Genomic DNA, 16,580 nt, shown 5'->3' with positions numbered 1-16,580 from the left:
ATTACTCTCTCCCAGTTCCCCCATCCTTATCTATATCTGCACCCACTTTCATCCTCTTCCTCTCATATGAGTAATACATGTTGTTTTTAAAAATCAGTATATATTGGCCCAGCTGGTGTGGCTCAGGTGTGGCTCAGCGCTTGAGTGTCACCCCACCAATCAGGAGGTCATGGTTCGATTCCAGATCAGGGCACATGCCTGGGTTTTGGGCTCAATCCCCAGTAGGGGGCGTGCAGGAGGCAGCTGATCAATGATTCTCTCTCGCATCATTGATGTTTCTATCTCTCTCTCCCTCCCTCTTCCTCTCTCTGAAATCAATAAAATCATATTTTTTTCTTAAAAAGAAAAAAGAAGGTTGCAGATTTAAAAGACATCAGAGAATCCAAACTGCAAGGCACAATAAAATTTTATAACTCATTATGCAAGCACATCCTGGATCAGCCAGAAAGGGGGTGGGGGAGAAAAACCCCAGAGTTAGTGCTGTACCGCTGTTTTTATGTGTGTGTTTGCTTTTTATTTTAACCTCCCACGAAGAACCATTCACTTAGACGAGGAGCAGCACATTTTTCTGAGGAGGGCGCGATAGTGACTCTGTTGGGATTTTCAGGCACCTCTGCATGGAAGCAGCCACAGATGATAAATAATGTGTGTGCCCATGTTCCAATAAAACTTTATCAGTGGACACTGAGATGTATATTTCATATGATTTTCATGTGTTACAAAAGATTTTATCTTTTTAACCCCTTTTTTCAACCATTTAAGAATGTGAAAACTATATTTTTGACTCCTGCATTGTTAAATGATTAAAGAAGACAATCCTATATAATAAAAGGCTAATATGCAAATAGACTGAACGCCAGAATGACCAGTCGCTATGATGTGCACTGACCACCAGGGGGCAGACGCTCAATGCAGAAGCTGCCCCCTGATGGGCAGTGCTCTCCCACAGAGGGAGCACTGCCCAGCCAGAAGGCCTGAGCCAGGCTCACTACTGGCTAGCATACCCGCGGAGGTGGTGGGAGCCTCTCCTGCCTCCACAGCAGTACTAAGGATGTCGAACTGATGGCTTAGGCCCGCTCCCCAAGGGGAACCTCCCCCCAAGTGCAAGAATTTTGTGCACCCAGGCCTCAAGTTCAGGTGATAAAAGCCAAGTTTATCCCACACTGCCTGGAGCAGGCAGTCTCCATTCTCAAAGGTCCCTGGAACTGGAAGGAAGCTGGGCAGAAGCAGGGAGCTTACAGGATAAAGAACAAGAGAGGGAGAAGCAGGAAGTGGCTAAGGAAGGGGGAAATCGTGCAGTGCTGAGCTGGCTTGGCGTTTGCGGATTGGCTGGCACGCAGCCGGTGGCTCTGGTCCAGCGGAGCTTCTGCAGGGACCCTGAGTGTGCGTTTGCTGGGGTGGCGCCTGGCAGAAGCGGCTGCATCTTGAGTCGTGACCTTTCAACAGTACAAAGCAGGTGGCAGTCAGATTTGGCCTCTGGGGCGTCATTAGCTGAACTCAGGAGGGTCTCCAGGAAATGCGGGGAATCCTCTTATGGGCAGCAATTTTGCCAAACTTGGAAGGAATCAGTTCGTGCATATGAATGAAATTGTCCCCTTGAAAGGTATCCCTGCAATTCACACGCAAGTGCTCACACAAGTATCAGCCCTGGAGAGCCTGCGAGCCAAGGGTTTTCCTGCAGGTCTGTGCTGCTCTTGCGGCCGGGACAGGAGCGGAGGGCGGGCTTGCTGCCTCGGCATTGCTTCGGGAGCTTGGAATAAGTAGGCCCATAAATCGGCGAGCTCCTGGATTTGTAAATCTTCGGAAGGTGAGACGAACGAGGAGACGGAGGAAGAACAAGTCGTTTGTTTTACTCAGCGCCTCGGCAGTCTGCATTCTAAGCGTGCAGCTCGACGCAGACATAACTCTGGGTCTGACTTTGCATCCGGGTGCGCTCACAGCCCTCGATTCTGCACGTGCTGCAGCCTCCGCACGTGTAAATCTGGGTGACAGCCTGTTCCCACACTTTATTGGCTCCAAAGGAAATGATTCACTTTGCTGTTTAAACGCCGGCTACCTGTTTCTCCTCTGAGGCCTTCTATGCCTTCCATCTCCAGGCAGTTACTTAGAATCAGTACACCGAGATGTTACCCCCTCTGGCTAGTTAGGGGAGAGAGACTAAGGCAAGTGGGAAGCAAATATAATTTCCCAAACAAAAGGCACTCGCGGCGCTCAGGGTCAGCCGCAGCCCCTGTCAAATCAACCCGCCGCAGCCAGCAGCCGCGGGGGGGCCGCATGCTTACTCCTCCCTGTCTCAATGGATTTGTACACATTAATACGTTGACGTGAGTTAACACAAGCGTTAACGATTTTTCCTTTGTTTCCGTCCATTTTCTTGTTACCCATTTTGTTCTCTTTCTCTTGGACTCCTTATTCCATGGTTAATCGTTACTGCCCTTCCCGTGGGGGCACTTACTGCTTTCCCACAATCCTCTATTCGGATGTTGTCTTAGCATCTCAGCTCCCGGATCACTTAGGTTCTCGGATGGGCCTCAGTCCTGGGTTAGCTCAGAGAAGTTATAGGGAATCAGCCCAGCACAGCGAGAGACGTCCGGGGTGGGGGTGGGGCGCACAGGGACAGACATATGGGAGCACACAGTGAGAGACGCACAGGGGGGACACAGGCCTGCTGGCCAGGTCAGCTGGATCTCATCCAATTATGCAGCCAAACGTGGAACAAATAGGTACAAACATGTCCAGGTCGGAGACAACCCTGGGAGAAGAGACGGCTTTCCTAATGATCTCAGGTGTCACCAGGCTCCTGACAGGAAACAGAGGCACGTGCAGTTGGGTCAGTTGAAATGAGTTTAGCGAAGGGACTATTTGCACAAGTTCTGACAGATGCCAGGAAGTCAAGAGGAAGCAATTACCAGCTTCTGGAGACGGACAGGGAGGGCCATCGGGCAAGGGCTGTGGCTTTCGGACACGTGTCCAGTGACAATCTCTTAGGATGGAGGTTGCTCTGACTCATTTTCCTCCCTCCTCCACCCTCCTGCAGGGGCTTCCCGATGGGCAGAGCACAGTGGGAGCCAGATAGGTCAGTCTCCGGGGGCCCAGGACGGAGTGGAGAAGAGGAGGGTGGCTCTGGGGGCATCGGCGATAGTATCATCTCCTATAGTAAGAGAATGGTGCCTTTTACTATGTGAGTTCCAAAACCATGAATCATGTTTTGGTCCTTCACTCTTATAGACTTAGGCACAGACCTTATCTCATTCATCTTTGCCTGTTGAGCAAATTGCAATGAACGTAGGACATCGTCAGAGCTCACAGTCGAATGCTGTTGGTTGAGGGTTTGTGAACTCAGAGCTGGGAAGGACTGCCTCAGTCAGCTGTGAGGAAGCAGGCCCGAGTGACCCGGCAGCCTTCTCAAGGTCACCCCGGGGCAGGTCCTGGGCAGAACCCAGGCTGCCATTCCCTTGTGAGGAGGATTCCCACTTTCTAAAGAATCAGTCCCCCACGATATTTTACACCGTATCCATCAATTCTTCCAAACTAATATTTAGTGCCTACTGTGTGCCAGGCACTGATTCAGATGCTGAGAATTCAGCCATGAACAAGACCGACAAAAGGAATGCCTGGCCCCATAGAGCTCACGTTCTAGTCAGGTGTACAGACAGAGAACAAATAAATCTAAACATGTAGATAGCATGGCAGGAGAAAACAAAACAGGGAAGGTGACGGGCAGTCAGAGAAAGCCTCCTGAGAAGGTGACATTTGAGCCAGAAGAAAAGGGTGACCTCTCTGGATAGATCCTGGATCAATTATCTACCTACCTATCTAGCCAGCCCTTTGTGGGAGGAGCATTGCAGGCAGATGCCGAGGTCCTGACACAGGCGCATCCCGGGGCGTTCCTTGTTCAGGGGGGGAAGGGAGGTCTGTGTGGCCAGATTGGTAGGTCCTCTGAGGGAGAAGAGTAGGAAGAGATGAGGTCACAGTTGGTGGTGGCTGATTAGGACCAAGGAGGCCACATGAGGCCACTGGACTTTGCTCTCACTCAAAGACAGATGGGAAGACTGCAGTTGGGTGGAGGGTGGAGGGTGGCACTTGATCAGGTTTCAGCAAATTCCCTCTCACTGGTTTGTGAAGACAGGACGTTCTGCCAGAGGGGCAGGGGCAAGAGCAGGGAGGCCAATGAAGGAAGCCATCCTAATAATCCCAAATCAGCTTTTTTGTGGTCTCTAAATAGAACACGTAATCCATACTTATTATTAGAAAAAAAAAAGTACAAACAACATACAAAAGTCCAAAAAAAATAAAAACTATTTTATTTTTTGCATCCTCACATAACCACTACTCACAGTTTGATATATAATCTTCCAGAATCGTTCTTAATCTAATGATAAGGTCATAGTACATGTGTACTTTTTTGTATAACAAAATGCTATCTACATCTCTGAATATAAGTAAATATAGGCCTAACACATTAATTTTAATAACCATGGTGCATTCCATTATAAAGCTCTACCCCATTTATTTACTAATTCTTTATCAGTGGGCATTTAGCTCGTTTCACTATTGCACCCGAGTGGGGCCGCTCGGCAGTGTCCTGGTTTGTCCTTTGGCTTGTCCAGGTTCTTATTCCCCCTTTCGCTATCTCCACAGAGCACAGTGGGTCAGGATGGTACCGCTCTCTGGTTTTATTGATGGAGAGACTAGTGCGCACAGCCAGTGGCAATGTGGATGGCATTTGACACCACGTCTCTAACCGGCTAGCCTAACCTTTAGTATTTTGATAAGTACTATGCATAGTTAAGCACACGTTTGAGAGTTGCTGTTTTTTACCAGAAGAAAAAAGCCATCTGCTATGAGGACGAAACTATCCGTTGTTTAAGCTCGGGTCTCCTATTGGACGTTTTGGTGGTTCCAGCCGCTCGTTCCCACCTGCGTGGAGAGCAGAGACCTGTGACGGAACAAGATGGGTTGCCATCTAACTCTAACCCCAGGTCCACCACGTTTACAAATGTGAATGCATGCCCATTCCGGCCCAGTGGAAAGTTCCCCCCAGCAGTCGTCTGGATCACACAGTCATGAGGGATTCCAGAGCCCAACGGATTCTGAGGATCAGCTACATAAGGAAACCTCTGGCCAGTGGTCACCAGCCAGTGGTCCATTAGGGAATGACCCACAAATGCTCCTCAGGAGCAAGCAGGCAGAGGCACCCCCAGATGGCGGCAGTTCCCAAGTAGCCCAGCAGGTGGCGATAGGGCACAGACTCTCAGAGCCCTGGGAGCCCTTTAGAATTAGTTCGGAGCCACTTGAAATGGTTGAGATGCATTTAGACAAACAAACACAGGTTTCGTAGGATAAAAGCCATCCTTAATTTATGAACAGAAATTTGCATTTTGTGCATTCGTTTTTCTTATAACGCAGTACCCTTGAACTTGTTTTGCATTCAGTCCGTGGTTTGACTGTTCTGGTTCTAAATAAATGCCTCCCTTTTAATGTTCTCTTTTCCTAATTAACAAAGTGCCAAGTCGAAAGGGATAAGTTATGCCCTTTAATTATAATAGCCCCAGGCTCCTGGGAGAATTCTTATCGCTGGCTTGGACTGCACGTTCTGTCTTCACTAAGAAATAGTGTGAGTAAAAGCTTCATGTCAGTGCTGGGTCTGAGATCTGAGGCAGCGGACCCGGCAGGACCCAGCAGCAGTGAGCTGGGTCCCTGGCGTCTCCCGGTCATGCTGTGCCTGATCCTCCCTGGGCACATTTCCTTCCGATCAAAACTGGAAAATGACTGTTAGCCTGGGTTAGTGTGAGAGATGCGGAGTTTGAGGTGCTGCAAAGAGTACCTGAGGGCGGCACGGGAGTCCAGAATTCCAGGTCAGCTCTGCCACCAATGAGCTGCCTCTCTGGGCCAGTCCCATGGACTCCCCGAGCATCAGTTTACTCCTCTGTAAAATGGGCTGGTTGCTGATCGCTAAGGTCTGGCTACAAAAGTCAAAATGTCTTGGACTCTGAGTCTTGGTAATTCCACATTCCTTTCCCCACTCTTATCTCACAGTCTCTCTGTCCCCAAACTGAGAAGGAACTTCTGGTTTCTAGGAGATACGTTCTATACAGTGCTGAAACAGAGCAGCTTTTATCCACTGAGTCATAGGTGCCTTATTTTACTTGTCAAGATGAGCAGAATCGAGCCAGTTCCATTCTCATCATGGTGCCATTTGGTACCTGCAGCCACACGTCAAGGTCCTTTTCTCAAAGGACTTTCCTTCAAGAAGGACTTGCTAGGATGGGTTAGGGGGCAGGACGCCACTTCTCCTCCTGTGGCCTCAGTTCACTCTGAAATGAGAAGTTGTGACTGGGAGGTATCTAATGTCTCTTTGAATACTAAGCTTCTAGACTGAGTAGGGAGAAGGAATGGGAACGGTGGCAGTTTTGAGGGAATGTCTTTGGATTTGGGGGCAAAGTCTCACCATGGAAGGCTTCCTCTCCACATGTGTCCCACTGGGCCAGGACGGACAGACAGGGTCCACCGTGGTGTGGAGCATTGCAGGAGTTTCTCCTGTGCCGGGTGGAGACCTTGGTCATTGGTGACTATATGACGTGTTAGTTAACAGTCTGAAGAACGGGTCTGCCAAGTTGGGAAACACCAGGGCAATATTCTGAGGCCGGGAGTTCAGAAGGTGTAACTACTATCTTAATCGTCTGTTGATTTCATCAAGCTATGGGAGCTGAGTGTGAGCTTACGCTCAGGGGCAAATGTCGGTGTGTGGGCAGCCCCACCCAGGAGGAGGAGGAGGAGGAGTGTCCTACAGGTCTCGGGAGCTCCATCTTTTGTGGAGTCACCATTTCTTCTCCAAAAGAGTCTGATGTTTTCTTCTTAAACCATCACTTGCTTTGGATCTTTGGATGATGCCCCGTGTCTCCACAGAATGTGTGTAGCTGGAGGAATGGGAAGCTATGCAGGAGGTAGAAGAGGGAATAGGAGGGCAGTGTGGAGAAGAGCACTGGGCAAAGTCTTTATTCAGGGAGTCAACTGGTAGACCAGCTTGTGTGCTAAGACTTTTGAAGGGGGGTGGGGGGGGGGAGCTGAAGACACAATTTGCAATCAAAGAGATTCCAAGGATAAATTCTAGCTTTGCCATCTACCATCTCTATGCCTCTAAGCAAGTTCTTTCATCTTTCTGAGTTTAAATCCCCACATGGTAAAATGGGAGTAATAACGCCAATTTCAAAGGATTTCATGAGGAGTAACAGAAACAATGTCTGAAAAACAATTGGCATGGTAAAATACACACACACATACACACATACGTATGTATGTAATTCAGAGAGGAAGGGAAAGGGAGAGAGAGATAGAAACATCAATAATGAGAGAGAATCACTGATTGGCTGCCTCCCGCATGCCCCACACTGGGGATCGAGCCTGCAACTTTGGTCAGGGACTTTTTTAGAAAAACATATATAAAACATATAAACCTAATATGAACACTCACATGTACCCAACACCTGTTTTAATGAATAAAATATTAGAGAGCATTCTTGAAGGCCCTGGAATGCCTCCTGCACGTCCTTCTCCTAACCTTCCACGGGTATTTTTTTGTCACTGTCTTAATCATTTAAACTACATATCTATGTATTCTTATTACATAATATATTAAGGTCTGCTTGCTGTTGACTTTTATATAAATGGCATTACTCTGGATGTGTTTTGTGTTTGTGTTTGTTTTTGCAACTTGTATTCTTAATGTGAAATGATGTGAGATGAAGCCATGCTAATGCATTATTAAATGCTCATTCATTCATTTCCCCTGCTACGTAGTATTCCTCTCTGTAGAGACACCATAATTCGTTTATTCTCTCTTGAGAGATATTATAAATAACAAATGTGAGATCTTGTTTTCTGTTACAAATTCTAATGCTATGAACATGTTTTGCACGTCTCCTGGTACACGTGTTTCCAGGTTTTGTAAGTTAGGGTAAGATTGCTGGGTCCAAAGGAATCAATATTTTCTACTCTATAAAACATTGCCAAGTGTTTTTGCAGAGTGGCGTACCTGTCTAACGTCAGTGAATATGGGTGCCCGTTGATCCCATCCTTGGTGATGTTTTTTTTGCTCAGCTTTTACAGGTTTGCCAGTCTTGTCGGTATGACATGGCAGCTCTTTCTGGGTCTGATTGGCACTATCTTGATTATTTATGAGATGAACCCTGTTTTGTACTTTTTGGTCATGATCCTTCATCTTCAGCGTTGAGTTTTTTGAGTGCTCACCACATCCCAGTGTCTTGGGCGCGGCTGCGTGCGGCTGGGTTAGGGTGGATGAGGGGTGGAGGGCGTGTTGACGGCAGTGGCTTCTTTTCTCTGCGAAGGCCCCGAGGAGGAGGGAAGTGGCCGCTACGGACCCCATTATCTAACGAGCACGGGAGTCAGCGAGGATGATGAGGGATTTGAAGATGACTTAGATTTGGATATTTCCTTCGAGGAGGTAACAAAAATCTCTGCTATTAACACCCAAGTGTTTTGTGTGTGCTTTTTCTTGCTGAACAAGGTAATTTGGCCAATGGGCTATGGAGCATTTTACATAAAACTGACTTAAATGGGCTTTGAACATATCTATTCCCTCTGACTATTAGGCTCTAGGTGATCATAAATGAGTAATAACTAAATACCAACCGTGCTGATGTTCTGTGGGCAGCCCTGCCTGCCGACTTCCAATCTGGCCAAAACATCCTGAGATTTCCCACCACGTAAAATTTTACACAGTTAGGTATTATAAGGAAATGAGCAGGTCCTTGACAATTCCATCTTCGTGATATTATACTAATAATAAGAAGAAACAACCATATATCAGCTTTACTGCTGATTTTCTGACTAATACAAAGCAAGGTACCAAAAGTCCTTGAGCTCAAGTTCTTTAGCCATAACTGGGGTTGGGACTGTCTGCCCCGCCTACATCCTGGGGTATCAAAAGTGACTGTGTTTTCAAGGATTAGGCATCCATCATAATAAGGCCATCTAATTCCTGGTGCTCCTTCTCAATCCTTTTTTGGCTGTAGGTTAAACCACTTCCTGCTACCAAAGAAGGGAATAAAGTGTTGGTGGAATCCAAGTTTGTGCCAAGATCAAACCCAAAGACCGTTGCGAGGCTTGTCCCCCCGACTCCAGCCTCTCTCCCTCTGGCTCCGGTGGCTCCCCAGCCCACTCCGCTGAAGAGAGAAGGGAAGAAGGGCGTGCCTGCGATGCCCAGGCTCTTTGACAAGCCGTGCGATGAAACTCTCTGCCCCGTTGACAGCTTTTGTGCCAATGACTACACCTGGGGGCGTTCACGGTGCCACTGCTACCTGGGCAAAGGTGGTGAGAGCTGCTCCGAAGGTAGGCCCTCAGTGGGGCAAGGACACGGTGGTGGGTTGGCCCCACTGGACACCAGAGGGCAGGTTTGTTGTCCAATTCTGGTTTCTTCTAACCCTTTGTGTAAGATAAGCCTCTTCTTTTTTTAAAATATGTTTTCATTGATTTCAGAGAGGAAGGGAGAGGAAGAGAGAGATAGAAACATTAATGATGAGATAGAATCATAGATTGGCTGCCTCTTGCACGCCCCACACTGGGGATCGAGCCCACAACCCGGGCATGTGCCCTTGGCCGGGAATCAAACCGTGACCTCCTGGTTCATAGGTCGATGCGCAACCACTGAGCCATGCCGGTTGGGCATAAGATAAGCCCCTTCTTCCCTGCATAAGTCATTACATAAGCTACCCAGGGCAAACATGAGGCCACTTCCACTGCGTCTAGTTAGAGAGCAGCCCTCCTCAGTGTGCCAACGGGTAATACCTTTGGTGCCATGAATAAGTCACCCCAGTGGCACCTCGGGGGAGTGGGCTTTCCTCTCATCACAGCTCCACTGAAGAAAGTGCGTGGGGATGTGTGCATGCAGATTGGGGAAGGGCTTAGTGGAGCCCACGTGCAGCACACATGTACCGCTGCAAAGCAGGCGCCGGGGATCCGGCAGCCACCGTTCCTGAGTAGGGAAGCGGGCGACAGTCTCCAAAGGCCAGGTTCTCCCTGAGAACCCCAGGAGTTCAGAGTCCCCGGCAGCGCGGAGTCCAGGTGTGACAAGCAGAGAGAAAAAGAGAGTGAGCGAGGCTGAGCCGATGGGCGGTTTCACTCAGGGACCCCCACGCAACGGCGCACGTTGATTTTTGCATTTGAAGAAGAAGAGGGGGAACGGCCTGTTTCGTGTCGTCTTTTCCTCTTTCCAGATGTTGCTATACAGTACCCCCAGTTCTTCGGCCACTCCTATGTAACCTTTGACCCTCTGAAGAACTCCCATCAGGCATTTCAGATCACTCTGGAATTCAGGGTAAGAGGGATTCCTTGTTTGATGAGTGTCCATTGGACGTCCTCTCACAGGAGGGAGGAGGAGAGGCGGGAGGGGCTGGGAGGTAAGTAGCAAAGGTCAATATGACACAGAGCCTGTCCTGAAACCCGTTCCCAGGGTAGCAAGGACGACGGGCCCATTCACACATTCAAGGGCGCCAGTGAGGGGTTGGGTGCCGTGTGCTATTAAACTGTGCAGGTGGCTGGCCTGAGGGTGCCCAGAGAGGAGGTTTGGGTCCCAGCCATGTTGCTCATAACAGGGCTCCTCCCTGGCCAGGATGTCAGAAGGAATAAGGCATTCTCATTCCAAAACCGCTTTTAAAGGGAGCCCAGATGTCTGCCCTCGTTGCTGCGGCTGTAGCGGAACAGATAAAAGCTGAAATGTGCCTCCCTGGCATAGAGTGAGGCCAACAGATGCCCTCCGCTCTGAACAACTGCAGATAGAATCCAGTCGCGACTTCAGCGTCAAGTGGTTCTTCTGTGTATCTCAGACGACACAAAAATGTCTGGAGACCTGGAAACGAGTCCCCTTTGAGGTCATGGTCACAATGCGTTGTTGTTGTTTTTAATTGACTTTAGAAAGAGAGGAAGGGAGAGGGGGAGAGAGAACCATCGATTTGTTGTTTCACTCATTCATGCACCCACTGGTTGATTCCTGTGTGTGCCTGACCGGGGATCGGACCTGCAACCCTTGTGCATCAGGACGATGCTCCAACCAGCTGAGCTACCCGGCCAGGGCGTGGTCACTATGCTGAGTGTCCAGGAGATGATGGGTCGCACTCCAGGAGAGCCTGCATGGGTAGAAAGCAAACCAGCCTGTCAGATGGGCTGTTTTCACTGTCCTGTCCCCCTGAGAGAAGGGGAGGAGCAGATTTGCATGCTTCTCAGAGTAAAAACCAAAATAAGAAAAACCACAGGCTGCTGCTGGAGAGAAGGGCATTGATGCGACAAGAGCAGCCTGGCCGTGGCCCTGGTCTCCGCCGCGGTTTCCCTGAGGCTCTGCTGGTGGGTCCAGGGAACAAGCAAAGAGCAGGTCGAACACGAGGCGGCCTCCCCTTTGTCGCCTCCTTGACATTCCTCACACAGTTTGTGCCACTGCCGTCGGGGTGCTGGGACCAGGTACCTGGGGAGTCACCGGGCTCCACGTGCTTGTCCCTTTGGTGGGCCCGCAGAGGAGCACGCTCAGGGTTCAGGCTCATGAGTGTTTCCAGGTGGCGTGTGACGGGCCAGGCGATGCTCATGGTTCCTGTGGCTTTTGTTTGTCCAACAGGCAGAGGCGGAGGACGGCTTACTGCTCTACTGTGGGGAGAGCGAACACGAGAGGGGCGACTTCATGGCCCTGGCCATCATCCGACGCTCACTCCAATTCAGGTAACTCTGCCGAAAGCCCGCAGATGTTTTAATACCACCTTATGTTCTATTTCCATTTTTACAGTGTGACAAAAGTAAATGCAGAATGGGTTTTTTTTCATGATTTTATTAATTTCAGAGAGAAAGGGAGAGGGAGAGAAAGATAGAAACATCAATGATGAGAGAGAATCATTGTCCAGCTGGATCCACATGCCCCACACTGGGGGGTCGAGCCCACAACCCAGGCATGTGCCCTGACCTGGAATCGAATCATGACCTCCTGGTTCATAGGTCGACACTCAAACACTGAGGCACGCAGGCTGGGCCAGAATGGGTTTTTGTACACAGGGAACAGTGTGCATAAGGTGAACGGGGGCCAGGTTAGTAAATACTGGAGCATCAGGGCCACAGGTGACCTTTGCAGAATCAGGTACCTGACAACCATTCATTCATTCAACAGCAAGTGTTTCTTGAGCACCCACACGTGGGCAGATTGAAGATAACCAGACCGACTAGACAGATGTCGTCCCAGAGAACAAACCCTAGCTCAGTGATGGCGAACCTTTAGAGCTCAGCATGCCAGCATTTTGAAAAACCCTAACTTAACTCTGGTGCCGTGTCACATATAGAAATTTTTTGATATTTGCAACCATAGTAAAACAAAGATTTATATTTTGATATTTATATGCCATTTAACAAAGAAAAATCAACCAAAAAAATGAGTTCATGTGTCACCTCTGACACGCATGTCATAGGTTCACCATCACTGCCCTAGCTCTTCCGTGCACACATTTAAGCTGCCCCTGGTGCTTGTAAACCTAACTCTGAGCGCATTGGCTCCCAGAGAGGCCGTCAGCCTGAGATGATGTCCGTGCGAACTGAACACGCAGCGAGCTGATTGATCAAAGGATCTTTCCTTTTCCTCCTCCGCAGGTTTAACTGTGGAACTGGGGTTGCCATCATTGTAAGTGAGACCAAAATCAAACTAGGGGCCTGGCACACGGTCATGCTCTACAGAGATGGGCTGGACGGGCTGCTGCAGCTAAACAACAACACGCCGGTGACGGGCCAGTCCCAGGTGAGTCCCCGCATGCCCTGCCCACCCACCTGGCACCACCAGAGGCATCTTGAGGGCCCACCACAGAGCGGAAGCACACTTGGCAGGACTCGGGCTCCAGATGGGCCATTGTTCATGGAGCGGAGCTCTAGCGTGCTCCTGCGGGATCTCGCCACCCCAGGGGCGCTGTCAGGGGACACATCCATCCCCCGTCCACCCAGGAGAGCAGAATCTGCACGCAACATCGTGGTGGGCGCCCAGGGACAGATTCTTTCTCCACAAGGACAGGAAGGCCCGGGGCAGAGGGAGAGCCACTATCAGTGCCAGATGCGAAGCTGGCTTCTGAGACGGGGTGTCGCCATCCTGCGGCTTTAGGAAATACTTCCAAGAGGTTCACTTGGTTCAATCTGCAGGAATCGCCCATTCATCTACCTTTTTGGGGACCATGATTATAGGAAGTGGTGAAATAATTTAACCGTTGGGCTACTCAGCAAATCGCCCAGGTATTCACATATTTGTCATGCTTGGGACAATTTTAGGACTGTGTTTGGAATAAACAGTTTGGGTTAGCAACCCGCCAAGGAACCGAACCTGTAATTACAATCAGTCAGCTGTCCGTATTCTCTGAGGGAAAATGTAGTAAGAAGGCCTTTGTGTATCTGAGGAGAGCTTCCTCCCTGCCTGGGCTCTTTGCTCCTCTGTGCTGGTGAGACATGTTAAATGAAGGGCCATGCCTTGCTGAGCCCTGGTAATGTGGACCCTGATGGTTCCAAAGGAAAAGAAATTCAAGATAATGACTGTGAATCCAGTGAGATCACTTATGCATACATTTCTAAGGAAGGAAAAGACAGAATAAATGAACTAGAGAGTCACATCCATGCCAGAACAATAGGCCCATATGATTAAAATTAAGTTAGATGGGAATAAAGAAGCTTTGAATTTGGGTCCAAAATACTAACATGAAAACAGGATGAAGAAACAACACCTCTGAAAACGGTGTAAGATTTAAAGCAAGGAGGTTCTATGAAGGTTAATAAACAGAACCATGTAGTAACAACAAGCTAATGAAATGATTGGTTACATTAATAGAGCCATACCATCTAGAAAACGGGAAGTGATAATTCTCTTTTATTCTGGTGACTATATAGCTTCCAGAGCTCTAATGGTGACTGATCCTCGAAGAGGATTGTTTTTAGGTCTATGACCACACTCTCAGAGGTTTACAGAAAAACTGGAGCATGTGCAACAAGCAGTCAATGAAACAGGAAGATGACTTGAAGTCCCTGGAATGATCAATTGAAGGAGCGCTGTTTAGTGTGGAGAAGAGAAGATGAAGGTGTGGAGGTAGCTTTTCATCAGTGTTGAGGGAGAAAGACTTACTCTGTGGTCCCAAGGCTGAGCTGAATGGGTGAGCCACAGAGAGCCAATTGTAGCTTTACCTAATCACGCACAGGTCTACAGACGTGCAACAGACTTTCTCAGGAGATGGCTCCCTGTCTGAGGGGATGCCCCAAAAGAAACTTCTCAGAACCTTTGGGAGGGATGTTCAAGGAATCCAGCAGCCAGCGGGAGCTTGGGCTATATGAGTTTTCATATTATTTCTAATCCTAAGAGTCTGTGATTTTAGTGACTGTGAGAATTAATTGCAAGAAGCATATAATTGTATGGATACTCAGGGCAATGTTTGTCTCTCTACTCCCAGGACGTGCTAAGCAAGTTGTGTGAACAGGACCACAGATGTGGAATGTTGAATAAACGGCCTTCGGGAGAAAATGACTCTGTCTTAAGCTAGAGTTCCTCAGAGACAGGCCGCAGAAGGAGTCTTGTGCAAATGGTGCATGAACGTAGTGTTGCCATAGGAACCTGTAAGGGAGGGAGAGATGGACAGGGAAGGGCGAAAGTAGGCATAGGTGAGCTCTCAGGGGGACCTCTTCAGGGTGCGGCTGCAGCCTGACCCCACAGGGGAGCTTGAGGATACCTTACACCTCTGGGTGACTCCAGCCCAAAGCCAGCAGGTTGGATTTTTGTACTTCTGCACTCATTAGAAACTGTTAAGGGCTGTGCTGGGGGAATGCAAACTCGGGGGCAATCCCAGTTCTCTGCATAAGCAGGCAAAGCAGGCTCCAGGGGCCTGAAGGCAGCCCTCCTCAGAGCAGGTAAAGGCCAGGCTCGAAGACTGTTGCCTGGGGTGTCGTGAATGGAGCCTCCAAGGAACCAGCCGCCAAGGAGAAAGGGAGGGAGCTGTCAGGCCCCTGCTGTGGTCTCGGGTCAGGGAGCAGGGCCAGGGTGTGAACATGGAATCCAGAAGGAGCGAATCGGAGGATGTGGATGAAATAAGCCAAGAAGGCACCCAATCCCTGTAACAGAGCAGTATGTCGGTGGCTGGCAAACAATTAATCCTTAAACTTCACTGCACGTACTTAAACCTGCCCAGCTCATGGTCAGTGTACTGTTTACCAAGGAGTCTTATCTGTTCATTAGCAGAGATAAAGCCATGACTGGGTCTTCTACTTTTTGGTAACAAAAGTATAAAGGATAAAGAAGACATTTCAGTGGCTTAACTTCTGGGCATTTTATGAGTCTGGCGGCCTGCCTTCTCCCAACCCTCTTCCATGTAGCCATTCATCCACATGAATGAGATATTTCCATAATCGCAGAAGCGCGTGGCCACGGGTGCCTTCATCTCGTCCCACCTGACGTTCAGGCCTGTGTTTTACAACCTCACAAGCTGCGGTCCAGGCTGCGGTCTGCTGTAAAACTGGAACTGTCTCCATCTAAGTGTAGTAAAACTTAAAAAAAAACAACAACATCCTATCCATGAGCAAATTTCAAAATATTTTGCAACAAAATCTGCTCGCTAATCCCCTCGCCCCGCCCGGTGTTTCCTGCAGGATGTAGTGTAAAGGTGAGCAGGACAGAGAGAGGGTCGATGTTAGCCCACGTCCACACACCAAGTATGACCCCCTTCGGAACACAGAGCAGCCCTGTGACCCCGCCGAGGTGCACAGTACGTTGGTGTCAGGACTGGAAGGAGAACGTTGTTTTTGGAGGCCCAGCCTGGTGCACGGCCTGCTGGGTTGCTCTTGGCTCTGCTCCCCGCCCCTCCTTGCGAGGCTTTCCAAAATCCTCCTTGCTCCCTTGCTCGTAACAGCCCTCCGAGAAGCTCACTGCGTCTCCTGCGGTGACCATGGGTTTAATTTTGCTGCAGGGCAGGGTCTTAAAGATAAATACGATGGTTGTAAGCTACATCCTGATCATGCCCCTCATTAAAATCAGTTGCGGTTTTTGGCTTTGGGTGTTGGTTCCTGAATCACCGTTTTCTACTTTCTTAAAGGGCCAGTACACTAAAATCACCTTCCGGACGCCTCTTTATCTTGGTGGGGCTCCCAGCACTTACTGGTTGGTCAGAGCCACAGGAACAGACCGAGGCTTTCAAGGCTGTGTGCAGTCGCTCACGGTGAACGGGGAGAGAGTGGACATGCGGCCCTGGCCCCTGGGGCGAGCCCTCGGTGGGGCTGATGTGGGTAAGTGGGTGCCAGGTGGGCAGGGGTGCTCCTGTGGGTGCCTTTTTGGTGTGGGCGGGTGTGGGGGGTGAGTTGCAGGAGGGTGTGGGGGGTGAATTGTAGGGGGCTGTGTTTGTATCATCTGGTGACCTGCCCTTGAAAATGACCAAGTGCACCCTTCATGGGCCTCTCTGATGACATACAATGGTGAATTATGTATGTACTTCCAGGTATAGCAGTAATCTATTCAAATGCATAGAGTCATCCCTTCACACAATTCTCTGCCTCGCCACGCATTCAGTGCTATTCTAAGAAAA

The 16,580-nt window shown here is 49.3% G+C and overlaps 1 protein-coding gene across 2 annotated transcripts in view; it reads left to right on the top strand.

The window, feature by feature from the left end:
• Positions 1-16,580, top strand: part of EGFLAM (EGF like, fibronectin type III and laminin G domains) — an 81,564-nt gene that overhangs the window by 29,510 nt on the left and 35,474 nt on the right. For both annotated transcript variants that reach the window (XM_015562635.1, XM_015562634.1), the window contains exons 7-12: positions 8,349-8,464; positions 9,036-9,351; positions 10,236-10,336; positions 11,624-11,724; positions 12,637-12,781; positions 16,095-16,284. In XM_015562635.1, coding sequence (XP_015418121.1) covers positions 8,349-8,464; positions 9,036-9,351; positions 10,236-10,336; positions 11,624-11,724; positions 12,637-12,781; positions 16,095-16,284 — 969 coding nt within the window. The remainder of the gene's footprint in view (positions 1-8,348; positions 8,465-9,035; positions 9,352-10,235; positions 10,337-11,623; positions 11,725-12,636; positions 12,782-16,094; positions 16,285-16,580) is intronic.

Source organism: Myotis davidii, unplaced genomic scaffold (genome assembly GCF_000327345.1).
Source record: "Myotis davidii unplaced genomic scaffold, ASM32734v1 scaffold496, whole genome shotgun sequence".
In the NCBI taxonomy this organism is placed as follows: Eukaryota; Metazoa; Chordata; class Mammalia; order Chiroptera; family Vespertilionidae; genus Myotis; species Myotis davidii.
The sequence above is the reverse complement of the archived record's forward strand: the minus strand, read 5'-3'. Positions and strand labels throughout refer to the sequence as shown.